Source organism: Scleropages formosus, chromosome 3, assembly GCF_900964775.1.
Source record: "Scleropages formosus chromosome 3, fSclFor1.1, whole genome shotgun sequence".
Taxonomy (NCBI): Eukaryota; Metazoa; Chordata; class Actinopteri; order Osteoglossiformes; family Osteoglossidae; genus Scleropages; species Scleropages formosus.
Genome location: NC_041808.1, coordinates 23,763,922 through 23,782,088, shown reverse-complemented (window position 1 = coordinate 23,782,088; position 18,167 = coordinate 23,763,922). Strand labels below are relative to the sequence as shown.

At 43.9% G+C, this 18,167-nt stretch overlaps 1 protein-coding gene across 3 annotated transcripts; it reads right to left on the bottom strand.

The window, feature by feature from the left end:
* Positions 1-381: 381 nt before the first annotated feature.
* Positions 382-11,908, bottom strand: abcd4 (ATP-binding cassette, sub-family D (ALD), member 4). 3 transcript variants are annotated; one of them, XM_029250697.1, is made up of 19 exons: positions 11,839-11,908; positions 9,975-10,093; positions 8,657-8,784; positions 7,656-7,795; positions 6,790-6,906; positions 6,530-6,655; positions 5,951-6,001; positions 5,144-5,238; positions 4,796-4,917; positions 4,555-4,646; positions 4,310-4,399; positions 3,996-4,201; positions 3,388-3,479; positions 3,272-3,308; positions 3,119-3,168; positions 2,981-3,033; positions 2,727-2,803; positions 1,203-1,318; positions 382-704 (listed from the first exon to the last, which is right to left on the bottom strand). In XM_029250697.1, exons 1-19 carry the CDS (start codon positions 11,880-11,882, stop codon positions 639-641), a joined length of 1,821 nt encoding a protein of 606 aa, XP_029106530.1. In that variant the 5' UTR covers positions 11,883-11,908; the 3' UTR covers positions 382-638. The 3 variants fall into 3 exon arrangements, with proteins under 3 accessions (XP_029106530.1, XP_029106531.1, XP_029106532.1); XM_029250698.1 differs by lacking the exons at positions 382-704; positions 1,203-1,318 and adding an exon at positions 1,345-2,413; XM_029250699.1 differs by lacking the exons at positions 382-704; positions 1,203-1,318; positions 3,272-3,308.
* Between the last annotated feature and the right edge of the window lie 6,259 nt (positions 11,909-18,167).

The window sequence follows — 18,167 nt, the reverse complement described above, 5'->3', positions numbered from 1 at the left end:
TATATTTAGAATGACAATGAAAAAGGATACAAAATAAAACAGAATGCAACAGTTCCCCCTTTATCCACAGGTTCGCCTTCCGTGGTTTCAGTTACCTGCAGTCAACTGAGGTCTGAAAATATTAAATGGAAAATTCCAGAAGTAATTCATAAGTTTTAAATTGTGTGTCGTTCTGAGTGGTGAGATGAAATCTCGCACCGTCCCGCCCAGGACATGAATCATCCTTGTGTCCAGCATATCCACACTGTATATGCCACCCACCTGTTAGTCTCCTAGTAGCCGTCTCAGTTATCAGATTGACAGTCATGGTATCGCAGTGCTTGTGTTCCCAGTAACCCCTTTTTTCAAATATAAAAAAAAAAAAAAAACCAATACTTATGAGGACCTGGGCATTGGTCCTTAGTTTTCATTCTTCTTCTTTTGCATAGGAAAAAAATGTATATATAAGGTTAGGTACTATCCGTGGTTTCAGGAATCTGCTGGAGGTCTTGGAACATAGTTTCTGCAGATAAGGGGGCACTACTGTACTATAAAAATGTGTTGCACAGGTTCTGGAGTGCATAGTGATTCCCTTTGTTGAGATGGAAGGTTGGCGGATACACAGCTGAGCTCCACGAATCCCCTTGAGCGTGCAGAGCTCATGGCCTGAGCGTGATCAGCTCCCACCGCCCGCCTCCACACAGCTTCAGAAGCACATCATGATGCTATAGTGGAAAGACAGTAATTTCCTTATAACAGTGGAGACAAACAGCCACCTGTAGCAACTTTGTCTTATTGTAATATGATGCCTAAGAAATAAGTCAATAAAAGTGAATGTCACACGTTGACAGGACGACAAAGTGGCAGAGTGAAGACACGGGGTGGTGCAGCTGCAGAGGAGGGGCAGTCACTTCCTGAGCATCACAGTTCAGCATCGTGTCATGATAAAGCAGTGCAAAAAACACAAAATTTCTTAGCAATTTAGAACTTAAGGATCTGATTTGGAGCCATGCAACCAATTTTTGAAAAGCCCTCATGAATTAAATGATTTATTCGTGGTGCTCATAGGAACCCTGTTGACTACGGTTGCAACATCAACCACATGGTGCTGCAGCCCAGTCTCACTGTATTTTTTCCTCCGAGATGCATATCGCTTTGGAGAAAAGCGTGGTCTAAATGAATAAATGTAAATGTCTTGCGGGTGGCTTCAGCGGCAGAATGACCTTTTCCAGGCTGCTGCGGTGGCCCAGACTCATCAGTGTCATGCCAAGCTGCTTACAGGCACGATACAGCTGCCCTTCGGCCTCTTCAGTCAGGGCACTGGTCGCCTCATCCAGAACTGTGAGAGCAGCAGTAATTCAGGAACATCTCTGACAGTGGCACGAAAATAGAGCTGCAGATCCGTGTTACGTGCTGTTTCACAGAAGCTCCAAAAATGCTGTAGTTAAAGTGCAAACGTTTCACAAATGGTGTGAACATGCAGAACAGATTGCACACGCAGTGAGAGACGAACACCACTTTTAGGCCATAACGCCCAATCACATTCCACAAAGAGTGGATGGACTAGAGACCCTGGAATTACATCTGATGAACCCCAGGATGGTAGAGGTCGTAATTGGAGAGGTGCAACAGCCTGAAGACCGACGACCAAACGCACCTCCGCTGGACAGCTCCTAGAGTGACCCAACAGGAGATGCTGTCCAGCAGGAGCTCAGCACACACACAAGGCTAAAAAATAACTCACTTTAATTCCAGTTTATTTTTACAGAGCGCACTCCACCACAGGGTGATGCAGAGCGCTGCAAAACACCCACCACATGACCGATTCCTCGAAATAGTGAGAAATTACGTCACTTATCTGGTGGGAAAACAACCATTCAACAGCTAAGAGACAAGCTGTTCTGCGCTGCAGAGGCTCCTCATATTTTACAGAAATTATACAGCTGTCTACACACTATCTGTCAGCTAATCTCAGCCTGGCTACAGGGCACCTCAATAATACCATGGTGTGCTCTGTTTCGAAAACAATGATTTCTATGTGTAAAGTGTATTAAAAATAGGATTAGGATTCATTACTCAATTTGCTGTGAAAAATTAAGTTCTGAATTATAAAAATGCTAAAATTTAATGCATTATATCACACATAGGCTTTCAGCTGGTGAGAGTGAACAGCCAGCTTATAAAATTGAGCAGGCTGGAATAACCAGTGCCTGACAATATCAAAAGGCACGGTATCATAAGCATGGGTTTTGTCACGTCACACCTGAGAACCGATGTCACCTGCTCCCATCATGTGCTCGTATGTTGTGCTGATGAGAACATGCTGTTTTGACAACCTGCTGTGAAGTGCCTGTGAAGGAGATGTCCTCTGGCATTTCTCTGACCGTCAATCCTCTCTGATGTGCTTGTCACCGGGACAGCTCATGGGTGACCACTAAGGGGCAGATCAGCAATTTCTATGTATCTTTTAAGTGTTTTACCCATCATCAGATACCGCTAGTGCCCATGTAGGTGTCCCCAACTGCACAGCGAAGTCACGTATTAAGTGTGCATGTGGTAATATTAGCTGTGTGCATTTTCACCTTCACAAGAAACTCAAAGACCACACAAACTGCTGACTCCTCAGCCATTTCTTCACACTGAAGTATGAACATGTGACTTAAGCTTTCAGAGGCAATACAAGGAACAAGTGAGTACACACACACGCAGAACAAATGTCCTCACTACAGCCCCATGTCCCCTCTGACCTGCGTATTTGGGCTGCAGGTAGAAAAGGCGAGCGAAGCAGAGCCGCTGCATTTCCCCAGGTGACAGGACATCGTACCTACGCCACAGCGACACAGAGAAAGTGACCTGTACAATTCTACATAATACATTCTCATACGTGTGAACACAAACAGGACATAAAAGACCAAATGGGCAATCTCTTCTGAGAGTATGTTTTCCACCAGATCCACTGACAGTGTCTCCATGCCCATACCGAAACAGGACACTACGTTACCAGTTCCAGTCGACCTTCTCGTCCAGTCCTCCCGTCCTTTTCAACAGGTTCGACTGCAACACGACAGTAACAGTCAGGAAGGCGCAAGTCCAACACGGATCATAAATGAGAACAGGGCCTTGAGTCTTCGTGACTCACCACTCCAGCGAGCTTGAGGAACTGCAGGATCCTCTCATCGTCCACAGACCCTGTGCACGAGAGGCTCATAGTTCAGACAAGGAGACCTCGCACTTTCCCAGCAACATCACTTTTTTTTACACATTTCTCAATAGTAAGCAATGGAAGCTGCACCTGAGGCTGGGTAGATCTCCTTCAGTGGGTAGATAACCTGTCATACAGCAAAGATGACTGCGTTCAGTGGACTCTTTTGCTGAAGTAGGAGGAGTTTGTTTATGACACAGACGCACCTGTTCTCGCAGAGTCCCGTCTGTCAAGTAAGGCTTCTGAGGCAGGAAGAGGACCCCCCGGGGCCCAAAACACGTGGTCATGTGGATGAATCCTGTGGAGGAGAGTGAACCCCTCAGTCAGCGTGCCCTTCCTCCACCACTACAGCACTCTGAAAACACACTTACACAAGGTAAATAATAGTCCTACATATCCCCTGACCACAAGTTTTGTAATGTGAAGTAATGGTCTGTAACACATTAAAAGGTAAACAACATAAGTGAATGGATTAAACCCATGTCCTCTCAAACCACCCAGGTGCTGTGAGACAGTAGTGCTATTCGCTGTGCCACCGTGCTGCCCATATATTAAAACAAGAAATTTTACCCATTTACACACATTAATTTTTAGTCTAGCTATCCCACTGCAGCATCTCGCTGAAGGGCACCAGATATGGACTCCCTTGAGAACCAGTCATTTCATATGTATTTTGTGCCTCATCAAGGTTACAGTGTACATGTTTTTCGTAACTTTGCATGAAGCCTATTAACAGTACAAGATAAATTTGCCTGTGAGTGAGTTGTACAGATGGCAAAGCCTTTTTCTTCCTGCTGAGGCCCTTCACACTGACCGCTAGAGGACTCCCATAGTCGGTTGAGAACCCTCAGGAGGGATGTCTTCCCAGTGCCAGTGTTGCCCACAACCAACACATGTGTGCCTTGGCTGATCTTCAGAGTCAAGTCCTTCACTAGCAGATCATCCGAGAATGGAGACTTGTAGGACAACCGGTCGAGGACAAAGGCTGTGTCCGCTGCACTGTGAGACGGCTGCACATCACTGCTGGCGACAAAAGACAGTGCGGGTGCGAGCATTTGTGCATAATGAGCTGAACTGGAATTTATTTTCTCACACATCTGCAAGAAGCCACTGAGATTCTCTCCTGACCTGTCAAAATCATAAGTATCCCCAGATGTTGGGTCATAGTCACACTGCTTCTGTATGATGTCACACATCACCTCCATTAGCTCACCAATTCTGCAGAAACAGTCATATGGGCACTGTACAAGCCAAAGGACAAAACGAAAACAACCAAGAAAAACTGAGGGACACAGTATAACGTGATGCTCGTCGCACTCTCATGCTAGACACAGACACGCTGGTGATGTACCAAAGGTGAACCGGTGTGTCACCTGTGGGTGTACCCGGCCACGTCTGAAAGCGTGGTGGACAGGTCTATCAGCTGGGTAAAGCAGTTTATCAGGTAGATGCAGACAAAGGCATTCTGGAGGGAAAAAAGATTAGGATAATTCAAAAAAAGTTAAAATGTTTAATTCCCCTTCACTACATATGTGCTAGGGCAAACTTGTTTTTCCAAGATGATTTCCTTCACTGCTCAAACCTGGCAGCCCACCTAGCTGTGCTTGTGCTCACCCTGCTGATGAGAGCACTCAGTTCCGCGGGGTTCAGCCCACTGTACACCCCAGTGAAGATGGGGATGGCGATCACCATGTAGCTCAGGAAGCCGCCCACATAGTCAAAGGTGTTCACCCCAACTGTGGAGAGGTGTCAGAAAACTCGGTCAGTGTCCAGGGCGAGGAGGCGCAGGTTGTGAGAAAAGCAGTCCCAGTCTTTACAGATGCAGCCTCCTCTTCTAGTATTAATGTTGGACACTGTTCATACAGAGGTGTGAATTCCAGACACACACGTGTTGCCAGGATAAGACCTTGCAGTGGCTGCAGTGAGCCACACAAAGACAGACAACTGCCAGCGCTCTCTTACTGTAGAGCCAGAACTCCTTGTTCATGAGGCTCCTCTGGGTGCGGAGCAGCTCCTGGAGCCTTCGGTCCGTCCTCATGTGCTCCACCTTTCCAGCTCTGCTCACAGACACAAACACAGAGAGGCTGAGTAAGTACATCCAACCGCACACTGCCAGTCGTTTCGCTGGGGGTTCACTTCCTTTTTACATACATACTGCCTTTACCAGATGCAGTCTTAAGCACAGTAATGAAAGCAAAGTAAAAGGCAGGTTGAGGATGCCTCCAGACTACCAGATTACCAGCATGAAAAAACCATGTCTGTATTCCTTTATATTCCACATAAGTCAATGTAAGACCTGCATAACTATCTTCACATTTATGTACATCACAGTTTAAGAACCTTGAGGACTTTATGTATCCCCCATGTAAAATGCATTCAGAAAGTATTCAGACCTCTCCATATTTCTCACATTTTTTATGTTGAAGCCTTATGCTAGTATTGTTTAAAATCATTTTTAGCTCATCAATCTACACTTAATACCCCATAACAACAAAGTGAAAACAGGATTTTAGACATTTTTGCAAATTTCTTAAGAATTAAAGAAACTGAAATATGAGCACAGTGAATATTGTACATAAATATATTTTATATCTATTTCAAGCTTCCAATCAGTGCTCACATATTACCTGTATAAAAAAAATCCATAATACAATGCAATTAGGTATGTACTTGTCATACTTTAACAAAGTGCATTTCCACATAGGTTTAAAAACTCAGGGCATTCTGTGTTAGTGGTTGTGGCCAGCTGGGTAAAGACCACTAACTTACCTGTAGAAGGCAACAGATTCAGCATTCACTCTGATCTGCATATGCTTGAACCTGGGGTGGGGGACATCAGTTTATTTATCACTCCTTACAGTGCACTTTGTCAAATAAAAATAGAAATATATAACACAGAACAAAATTAAACTTGCACAACACACACACACACACACACACACACATTTTCTGAACCGCTCGTCCCATACAGTATCGCCTCCCCGGCAACACAGGGCGTAAGGCTGGAAGGGGAGGGGACACACCCAGGACGGGACACCACTCCGTCGCAAGGCACCCCACGCGGGACTCGAACCCCAGACCCTCCGGAGAGCAGGACCCGGTCCAACCCACTGCGCCACCGCGCCCCCCACTTGCACAATATTAAAGTTTAATACCTTGAACTGATGGTCTAAAGTTTGCTTTGAGTATTTCTGAGAAGCTTGTTTTACTGCGCCTTTGGTGTTCTCCAGTAGAGATTAACAAACGTTGCACCAGACAATATTAACCTGTGATAAAGCCTCTTAAGTACACATTTCAATAGTGTCTTTTGAAGAAAACAGCATGGACATGAGAGAAGGGATTCCGTACCTAAAGTTGCCCTCCAGCTTCTCCTGATCAAAAAGTGTGGACACAATGGGCCCCATCAGTATCTTGTTGACAACAGTTCCAACGACAAAGTATCCGAAAATGCTCGTGGGGCCGACCCACCCAGTGCTGCGGGAGACAAAGTCACACACTCAAACAGGTGTGTGTCTGAATGTGGGTCCATGTAGTACTCCCGGAGACAGAGTCACACACTCATACAGGTGTGTGCCTGACTGCCTGAATGCCGTGACTGCCCACATCACCTGCGGAAGCACTGGTAGGTGTAGTAGGCCAGGGTGAAGGGGGACAGGATGAGGCGGCTCGCCATGGTGCTCATCTGCTTGCAAAGCCGCTCCGTGTCCTGGCTGATGCGTTGGTCCCTGACACACACAAACAGCACAGCGACACACAGCAAACAAGCATGTACTGAAGATCTATACCAACATTGTTTATACAGTATTTTCACCAAATTGGTGCAGTGCTTTTTGCTGAATGATGTCTAACTTCTATACAGGGGGTCTTAAATTTATAAACACAATTAGGATTCAAAGTCTGCCTGTAACTTGATTTGTGCGCAAATCCATACACCAGACATGTTTCTGAAAATTTATAACTCAAACATTTATAATACAAGGACTGTGTGGTTCCTCTTTGTTTTTTTTAAGAGATTCCGTGACAAAATAATACAAAAAAGCCAAATGACCGAGAAGATGTGCACAATGACAACGGCAGACTAGAAACTGGATTATAAAAAGAGAATTCAATCATAATATAAAATGCCTATCTGTGCATATTGCATACATCTGAACTTTAAAACTGCAGACATTAACAGTCACTTCAAACACAGCACTTTTATCCTGAAACAAGAGAGGTTTTTTTGTATTAAGATAAGTGGGGAACAGTCATGATTGACTGGCTGGGGAAAAAGGACAAAATTATTGTACCGGAAAATCTCTAGTTTTTTCAATGGTTACAAAAGCAATCCATTGTGCAATATCTCCAGGGTCAACGTATCATTATAAAAGTGCCGAAATGCAAAACAACTCGCAAATAAACGAAACAGCATTATTGATATTATGGTGTGTGTGTGTGTGTGTGTGTGTGAGAGAGCGAGAGAAGGAATCCGTACGGGTTGTCGAGGTCCTCCCGCAGCACATTGAGTGTGTAGTACACCCTGCTCTGAAAGTAGAACGTGTGCAGCCACTCGGTGAGACTCTTCCGCCAGCTCACGTACATCACACTGCAGATGAACTGGTCCAGGCTCTTCAGCTGAGAGATGACAAACATGCCATTAGACACTGTCAGTCTGGCCCGCACAGCGATACACCGGGTCCTCATACACAGTTGGGACTGGAAGGGTGTCACTCGGTGTGTTCGTAAATCTAAGCACTACGTCACAGTCAAGAAAAGTTTATTAATACAATATGTTCTTTGCTTTATTCATAAGTTAGATTCTGTAAAAACCCCAGGTGAAGCTATAATGAATTAGATCACTTTAAGAATAGGGAACACTGTGGATGGGATTCCAGTCCAGTGCAGGAATTTATCATCTTTCGCTAACTTGAAACGGCATGTGCAACAGTCCCCAGTATCTGTTAGCTTTATTATCTATGCAATCAATAAAAGCACACCAAAAGAAAGATTCCTCTGCCTTCTTGTTCAGCAGGTTCTGTAAAGTCTTGGATATAGCTATGAGGTGCAAATACCGTCTCGCCATTCTAAAGTCTCACACTTCTGCTCTGTTAGGAGGTTTTGAACAGACAAATAATGGCACACGTGACATTCACTCTGCAAACATACACATTATTTTTAAAAAAAAAAAAAAAAATGAAAGTGAAGAAAATGCAACTTAAATAAACTGAAAAAAATGTTTGTCTTCAAAATTTTCCAACATGAACGTTCTGAACAAGAAGAATCAGTGTACAGTCAAATGTAACAGATAAATACAGTCTAACAGATAAGTGCTGACATTCATGTTGTAATAACACGTTATTGAACAGGACAGCATGCGCTCCCTTTACTGAAGGATGATGTAAAAATTTGCCTATGGGACTATTTGAGACATTTAAAACCTACCAGCTAAAGTCAAAGATGGAAACAGCTAAGCGCGCGTCCTACTGGTGAACTCACCATAGAGTTCAGTACAATCAAAAGTCCTGCGAACAGCAAAAGCGTCTTGAAGGCCTCCAGGTCTTGACCCGCAAGAACTTCATAAAACTTGCTGGGAATAACGCCCACTTGGTAAATGACCAGTTGTTCTGCAAAGCAAAATCAGATCATAAGCCAATAGTTCTGAAAAAAAAACAAAGCATCATTTTATGCTATTCTAGTGTCTCAATCTGAAAATGCAACTTCTCATAAGATGGAACAATTAAAACACTAAAATAAATTTGGAATAGAGGGAAGGGGGGGGGGGGGCAGCAGGTTTGGCCAGGTCCCGCTATCTGGTGGGTCTGGGGTTCGAGTCCTGCTTGGGGTGCCTTGCGATGGCCTGGCGTCCCATCCTGGGTGTGTCCCCTCCCCCTTCGGCCTTCTGTCCTGTGTTGCTGGGTTCCGGTTCGCTGCAACCCCGCTTGGGACAAGCAGCTTTAGCCAGTGTGTGTGTGAGGTAAAAAAAAGGCAAATTTTCTTTCATTTCAATATTTTTTTTTTAGCTTTTTTCTTCTAGTATAAATTTTAAGTAAGTGCACAAATTAAAGATATGTTATTTTACAATAATTTTTTTTTAAGGTTTATTGCACCTAGGGCAGCGATGTCAAACTCGTTTTATACTGCAGGCCAAACAAGCATCATGGCAGCTGCTGCAGGCAGATTTTGCACATCAGATTTGTGACATCAGAGACAATGACCTGCACTTTGGAGAAGCACTATTCAAAGGAACTGTAAGTTATACAAGCTATTTCCAACTATACGTATCTAGCGCAGTACACTGATGCAACATTAACCCTTTGCTAACCTGTATGTTTCTACACATTCCAACATTGAGAAAGTCATTTCAGGGAAAAAAAAAAAAATCATAGCTTTATACTGCAAATATGTGCAGCTATTTGTTAATAGGGGGTGCAGTGGGTTTGGAAGAGCGCTACTCTCCGGTGGTTCTGGGGTTTGAGTCCTGCTTGGGGTACCTTGCGATGGACTGGCGTCATGTCCTCCCCTTCCAGCCTTATGCCCTGTGTTGTCAGGTTAGGCTCTGGCTTGCCGCAACCCCACCTGGGACAAGCGGCTTCAGCCAATCTGTGTGTGTGTGTGTGAATTTGTTAATAAGAGGTAATTATATAACTCATCAGTATTACTGTCTGCCAGAGAAAAACTTTGCAAGGGCCTTATGTTTGATACCCCTGCTATAGGGTAGCAGTGAGCCAGCAGTGTTTTTGAGTAAGTGTCTCTGAAGAATAAACAATGAATACCCTTGCACAGCAATGTATGCCAACAGAAATAAGAATCGTACCGAAAAGTGTGACACCGAGCAGCGTTCCGAACATGAGCACATTCTGATTTGACCATGTGGGGAAAAGGACCTTCTGGATGCAGTAGAACCTCTGCAGAAACTTCAGGTCAAGCCTGGGCCTGGAAAGAAACAAGACATGATCTGTGTCCACGTTTCATACATATATGTTGTAACGGGGCATGGGGCGTGGGGGCACAGCGGGTTTGGCTGGTTCCCGCTCACTGGCGGGTCTGGGGTTCAAGTCCTCTTGGGATGCCTTGCAGCAGACTGGTGTCCCATCCAGAGTGCGTCCCCTCCCCCTCCAGCCTTGCGCCCTGTGTTGCCGGGTTAGGCTCTGGTTCGCTGCAACGCTGGTCAGGACAAGTGGTTTCAGACAGTGTGTGTTGTATTGAAATAACGCCCCTACACTGTAAAATACCTCGGTCAGAAACTCTGATTAATGAAGAATAACAATAATGATGATTTATGTCAGAATACAGCTGACAGTCATTTGCTACTAACATGCAGTGTTCATGATCATAAACCATTAAAGAAGTATAATTCTGTATGTAGAGGGCATTTATGTCCCATAACACACTGAAAAATGATGACATTTATAACTAGATATATCATGCAGTTACATTTCTGATAGCAACTTAAAATGTAGCCTGTGAGCTTTTATAAAAATAAATGTGTTCTATATGTGTATGAAGCACAAACACACACAGGTGCCACACTATGAACTTTTAATGTCTGAGTTATGAATTTTTTGAAGACATATTTTCAAGATTAATTGCAGTTTCATTACTTACTTATTTCTGTTTTGAAGTGAAACCTGCATTTCCCACAATTACTTGGGAGTAAAAAGCAACCAGACACCCAGCTCAACTCACTTCCACAGTGCCTACAGGTTGTGTCTGGTGTTTCTGATTGACGGTGAGCAATAACATGACGAACACTGCAAATGATTATGGGTGACATGAGACAACAACTGACATTGAACAGGAGTGTGTTCTTATGCTCCATCATTTCAAATTAGTTTTAATGTCATTCAAATTTACCTTTGTTCATTAACTGACGCTTTTCTCCAAAGTGCTACCTACAATTATTTACTTATTTATTCAGCTGGGTAATTTTACTAGAGCAATTTATGTTAGGTATGTTGCTCAAGGGAACAACTGCTGGAGATGAGACTTGAACCTGCAACCTCTGGGTGCAAAGGCAGCAGCTCCAACCACTACACTACCAGCAATCCCAAATTCATCACGGTGGCACAGTGTGTAGTGCTGCTGTCTCACAGAGCCTGGGTGGTGCAAGAGAACATGGGTTCAATCCCTACTTGGTCTGTGTGGATTTTGCATGTTCTCCCCCTGTCTGCGTGAGTTTCCTCTGGGTGCTCTGGTTTCCTCCCACAGTCCAAAGACATGCTGTTCAGGTTCCCCCAGAGTGTGTGAGTGACAGAGAGAGTGTGTTCCCCTGATGTATGGATGAATGACCCAGTGTAAGTAGTGTATTTAGCAGTGTAAGTCACCACAGTGAATAAGGTGTGTGGGCTCATAACACTACATAGAGTTCATTGGAAGTTGCTTTGGAGAAGTCACTGAAGTGTCTGCTAAATAAATGAATGAATGTAAATTCAAAAGAAATGTCAAAAATTTAAATTACTTTCTGGATACATAAATTATAGCTGTACCCAGTTTTTTCTGTTTCCTTTTTACCAAACTAAACCAGTGAATAAAGAGATAAATCTCAATGAAGTTTTTCCCGACCATGGTAAATCCTGGTGAAAAAAATAAATTTGCATGTATGAACGAATGTAGTTACGGTTACGTACACACCTGGTTTGGTACTAAGTACTACTTCACACACTGAGAAGTAAACCCACCTCTGCGGCTTCTTCTTGTGTCCCGGCGCTGCGCTCTTGGACATGTCGCCCCTCTGCCGCTACAGCTGCTACAGCTGCTTCTGCTGCTTTAAGGATAAACACTTTATTCCGCAGAGCAGAGCAGAGCAGAGCGCGGTGCGAAGTACGCACGCACGTGACGGAAGCATGACCGGGCGGGTCGGGAAAGGCGACACGTACCTGCACGTTCAGCAACTTCAGGACACACACTTCCGACTTCACGCTGCACAACAAGTGAGCATTGTTCGGGTTACTCCCTAATAACCTCCGGGGGAACCAAAAAAAAAAAAAAAAAAAAACGCAGCTGAACGCTTCTCTTTGACTTCGGCGGTGAAACACGGTACTTTAGCACAAAGCCGCTCCTGCGACAGGGGTGTTTTATTTACTGTTTTCTTTTAGAAGTCAACGAGTCTCTAGGAAAACTAAAGACAATATCCTACAAGAAACTTCCGGCTACGAAAATTTATCGCCCTCGTGTGGCAAAATTATAGTACTACAATTTAAATATTAAGGTGTAGGTAAAGGTAAGGAGGTTCGGAGGTTCTCGGTTCGTTGTGGTGGAATGACCTTCCCCCCTGTCACTCAGGACTGCGGAAACTCTGTCTATTTTCAAGAAGGGTCTGAAAACCCACCTTTTCCAGATCCACTTCGCCCAAGATCTCTCCAGCTCGTTTGCGGTGTAACTGTTCACGCGTCGTAATTGCATAAGCATCCCCAGATTATACAACCTTATTCAGCACTACTCCGGCATTGTATTTGCTTGCTTGTGTATCTTAACTTAATATTATTTTTTAAAAAAATGGTAGGAGGGTATCAGGATTTGTCTATCCTGTGTTTTATGCACCTACTACTTGAACGATGAATCTCGGTGCAGCAAGTAGGTAACGAACTAGGCTTGCTTGAGACTTTAATGTCTGCAGCTCCTTCTCTTAATGTAATGCCTATTGTACTTTTGCTGACGTGTACATCGCTTTGGACAAAAGCATCTGCTAAATGAATAAATGTAAATATAAATGTAAGGTACAGAATTACATCACTTTATTTAGCAGACACTTTTCCCCAAAGTGACTTCCAGTGAGCTCTATGTAGTGTTATGAGCCGACACACCTTATTCAACCAAGGTAACTTACACTGCTAGATACACTACTTACACTGGGTCACTCATCCATCCATCCATCCATCCATGAGTGGAACACATTCTCTCTCTCACTCACACACTATGGGGGAACCTGAACAGCATGTCTTTGCACTGTGGGAGGAAACCAGAGCACCTGCAAGAAGACCCACACAGACATGGAGAGAACATGCAAACTCCGCACAGACTGAGCGGGGATTGAACTCATCCTTTCACACTGCCCAGGTGCTGTGGGACCCCATCACTACACACGGTGCTACTATGCTGCCCCAAATGAAATTTCTCCTCCACATTTGCATTTATTAATTTAGCAGGAACTTTCCTCCAAAGTGACCCACAGTATTAACTAGTATTTTGCTAATGCCTTTGTCCAAGACAAAATACAGTGTTGGCTACAAGGCACTAAACTCCCTACCACCATTTGCCCGTTTATACTGCAAAGCAAAGTAAAACACACACGCATACAATTTAGAGTCAACCATCCACCTGAAACACACATCTTTGGAGTGTGCGAGGAAACAATTCACCTGGCGCTGCGCATATATGTCCTTTCAATTAAATATTTACTCTTGAATTGTTTGCTGCTGCACCTCTGAGAACTGATTGTATGGGGAAAACGTGTAAACTCCACACGGACTGAGCAGGATTCAAACCTGCAGCCCTGGAGAGGTGTGTGTGTGTGTGTGTGTGTGTGCGCGCGCGTGTGTGCGTGCGTCCGTCCGTCCGTCCCACACGAAGCACCTCGCCACATTCTGTGGCCTCACAACCAACCCACGGCTCGGCCTTCGGGCCGCATTACGTCCTGTGAGTTGTTACAAAAGTTCTAGATGATAAGAAAAGGCACTAGTTCAGGCTCTGCTGCAGTTTCAAAAGTTAAAACGTTTTTGACACAAGAACTGTCATTTAAACAGATGTAGCAGAACATACAACACTGCACTGTAACTGTGCAATGCTTAGAGTTGCTGCCTTAGGATCCAAAGGTTACGGGTTTGATCCCCATCATCTCCAGCTGTATTCCCCACGAGCAAAGTACTTTACCCTAAATTACTCCAGTGAAAAATTACCCAGCTCTAAATGGGTAAACCGTTGTAAGTGTGTCACTGTAATAGCTGCAACCTTAACATTGTAAATCGAGTTGGAGAAAAGTGTCACATAAATGTACACATTTAAATTAACCTGTAATTGTAATATTGCTTAGTTTTACTACTCACGAAGAAAAAGTTTTCAGAACATATTGTAGCGACCCGCGTGACTGTGTTTTAGGCGGGAAATGCGTGTGTTGTGATTGGTTAGCGTTCGGTGACGTAAGGGGAATATGCGGGGGGTTTGGGCGTGGGGGCGCTAAGCAGGCTGGGAAGGCGGGCTAGACGCGCAGGTCCCGGAGGAAACGGGGTCCTCGGACCGAGAGCGTTATTTCCCTGTGTGCCGGTGTTCAAATAAAATGTTAGAGATGAACGCTGCCTCTGCGTCCTTCTTCGCCCCATCCAAATCCACGGCGCTGTGCGCCCTAATATCAAGGTTGGAGAAAAAAGATAATTCTTTCCTAACCGAAAATGCGATCCACAAATGAGATTAGTGGAACGCTAACAGTGAGAAGTTGCACAAGTGACACAGTCATCATCACGCTGCAGGGCATGAAATGGCAAAAACACCTCTGAAATACGATAAATGGTGCAAAGCTGAAGTTAACACACTGCGCACACACTTCTGCTGATGCGTATGTGCAGAGACGGATAGCGTGTGTGAGAATCGTGTGTGAATTAATGACGCTTGACCTTCTCCCATTTATTTTGTCCCTGTTCTAAAGATAAGAAAGGGAAGTGAACATGGTTCAAACTGGAAAGAAAGAAACTAACTGCACTTGTCTCCTTCTGCTAATGTAATGCACACATTCTCATATTTTCTATGAGATGCACGTCGCTTTGGAGAAAAGTGTCTGCTGAATGAATAAATGTAAATGTAAGTGGAGAGAAGCAGGAAAAAGTCAAAATTAAAGCGTGGAAGTTAGCTAAAATAAGAAGGAAAGAACGATGACTGAGTGACCAGCGATGACCACATTGCAGCCGGTCGCTGTCATTCAGATTCTGAGCTCTGAAATGAACATTTACTGTGAAGCACGTCTGGTTTTCGATAAAATCTTATGACAGCCGCTCACGGCTGATACAAGTTTGTGTGTTTAATATGTAAATTATTAATTTACGGTAAACTTCGAAATGTCATCGCTCCGATTATTTACGTAATGTGAAAATTTGTCTTCGCTTTCAACGATTTTTTGATGCAAATTTTAGTTTGGAGTTACAGTTGTTCGCACATGAAGCAGGATAGCCTCAGCTGCATACTTCTGGGAGAGCGGAGCTGACGGAGGGAGAAGGCAGCGATCAACAGGCCGTACTTGCTCACCATCTCACCATCACGTGTCACACTTTTATATTTCTTTATTTAGCAGAAGCTTTTCTCCAAAGCGACTCCCAACGAACTCAGCGTTGTGAGCCCACACACCTTATTCACCGTGGTGACTTACACTGCTAGATACGCTACTTGCACCGGGTCACTCGCCCATCCATCCATCCATGAGTGAAACACACACACTCTCTCTGTCACTCACACACTAGATGTTATGTATTTCTGGTTCATGCTTTTGTTTCCAGCAGACTGGATTACTGCAATGCTTTATTGCCGGGTTGTCCGTACCAGACTGCATCCAGGCTACAGTTGGTACAAAATGCTGCTGCGAGAATTGTTTCTACAACTAGGAAGTACGACCATATATAACACCGGCACTTAAATCCTTGCATTGGCTCCCGGTCTCTTATGGAGTTGATTATAAAATCCCACTTTTGAGCTATAAGGCAATACATGGCATTGCTCCGGCTTACCTTTGCGAGAGCACCGATTCTTATATCCCAGGACGATATCTACGTTCATTGGATGCAGGTTGCCTTAAAGTACCTGTGATCAATAAGACCTCGGTAGGAGGTCACGCCTTTAGTTATAGAGCACCTAAACTGTGGAATAGTCTACCAGTTAATGTCAGAAATGCCCCGTCTGTTTCTGTTTTCAAATCCCGACTAAAGACTTACATGTTCACTCTGGCATTCCACCTCGAAATGTAATTCCACCTGTCTTGGTTATTTATTTTATCACCTTTACAAAAATGCATTTTAAATTTACTTAAGTAACAAATTACTAACTCTGTCCTATCTTCTCGTTGAGCACTACCTCGCTACATAAGACCTGAGGAGGCCGGCCGGTGGTGACAGACGAAACCCGTGCTGACAGAGGATGATGTCCATCTGCCGTGACGATCGAAACGTTCCATGCCGAGCCGGGGATCCGAGATGCCATTTACCAACATTATAATTACTTGTTAAACACTGGCTTACAAATTGTTACTTTCTAGAATGCCCAGGAGGGGTGGGCAACCACTGACCCGTGGACCCCCAGAGGTTTTTTTTCTTCCTCAGCCTTCAGTTGGGAGTTTTTCTTCCTTTCCCCAGTGGCCAGTAGGTTTACTTGTAGCTCTATAATAAGTTCTTCATTGTGGTAGCCATTAGTTAACTGTCTTCTTTGTTTGTATAAATTTTTCTTGCTGTATGCCTGTGTTAAAGCACTCTGTGTCACTACATGAGAAGAGCGCTCTATAAATAATAATAATAATAATAATAATAATAGTTTCTCCCATTTTGCATTTATTATGTTCATCGTTTTATATTACCGTTATATTCGAATGCCATGTTTTAAAGCTGAATGTGTTTATTTCTAGAGAACTGGTGGTTTGTGGGCCAACTGGGATTGTGTGTAGAAGAGGAAGGGTCACTCCTGCAATTTCCACAACATCGACGCACACCCTAAGGGCCATGGCGCAGGCTGCGGTGCGATCACTGTATGCAGGACTGACAAACAACACGTGGCCATACAATACTGCTTAATGTCATTTTTTTATTGTTAATAAAGGTTTAAATTGTTCCTCACCGTGCTTTCACAGCTGATTTCCGTGTGTCTGTCTTCTCGTTACTCCCTCGACTTCACGCCTTTCGAAATCGAGTGGGGTTTACGTGGTTTTTCCAGCGGGTTTGGCTGGGTCCACGCTCTCTAGTGGATCTGGGTTTTGAGCCCTGTTTGGGGTGCCTTGTGATGGACTGGTATCCCATCCTGGATGTGTCCTCTCCCCCTCCAGCCCCGCGCCCCATGTTGCCAGATTAGGCTCTGGTTTGGTTTGCCATGAACCTGCTTGGGACAAGCAGCTTCAGACTGTGTACGTGAGTGCGTGCATGCATGCCTTTAGCAGAGAACAAAGGGTATATCAAATGTCACACAGATATGGATACAATTAATAGAAATCAGCAAATGTTTCCCAGGACCATTATGGACCTTCTCAGCCATGCTTCCTCACTTCAGTAAACAAGACATTTTAAATGAACTTTTGAAAAATGGAAAAAGGAAAAAAAAGGTGAAGTGAATTTGCTGTGACACAAGTGACTCAAACAAAAAATTGTGCACGTGAAAAACGGTTCCGTGTACATTTCACGTGTTTGTCAGAAGTTGTTGTGCTATCACAGTCAATTCTCCTGCAGTATCTGCTTTGCTGAACATGTCTAGTGCTTCGATGGTGCTGTAAGTGTGCTTCCGTTGCGCAGAGGAATGTGTGAATTTCACAATCGATTTTCTTGATGCAAGTGAGGAAGGAGGAGCAGGATGTGAAACTCGGGCTGAAGTGTTGCTTTACTGTTGGGCACAGCTTCAGCTCACATGTGAAGAAGTCACTGCAGACACACAGAAGCAGAGGAAAGAAAACATAAACCGAGATAAAATGCCCGAGATCAAATACATTGTTCTCTGGTTGCTGCATAACATTTCTTTTACTATGGCAGGTAAGTGGAAACAAAGTCTTCACCATGGACATAACTCCTTCTCAGCTAACAATTATTTATGCCACGAAATGATTAGAGAGAGGATGCCAATAAAGTTAAAAAAGTGGAAGGAAAATTGTTATATGAAGAAAGAACAAGTAATGGATTTATTATTTTTATTTGTTTATTATTTTTATTTTTAGTTTTTTCTTTTTCCCCCCATCATGACTAACATATAATATGCAGTTGGGTATTTTTTTATTATTCACTTTGAAGAGAATGTATTTTTAGTGACGAATCATTTTACATGCAGTTTTGGAGTGCTT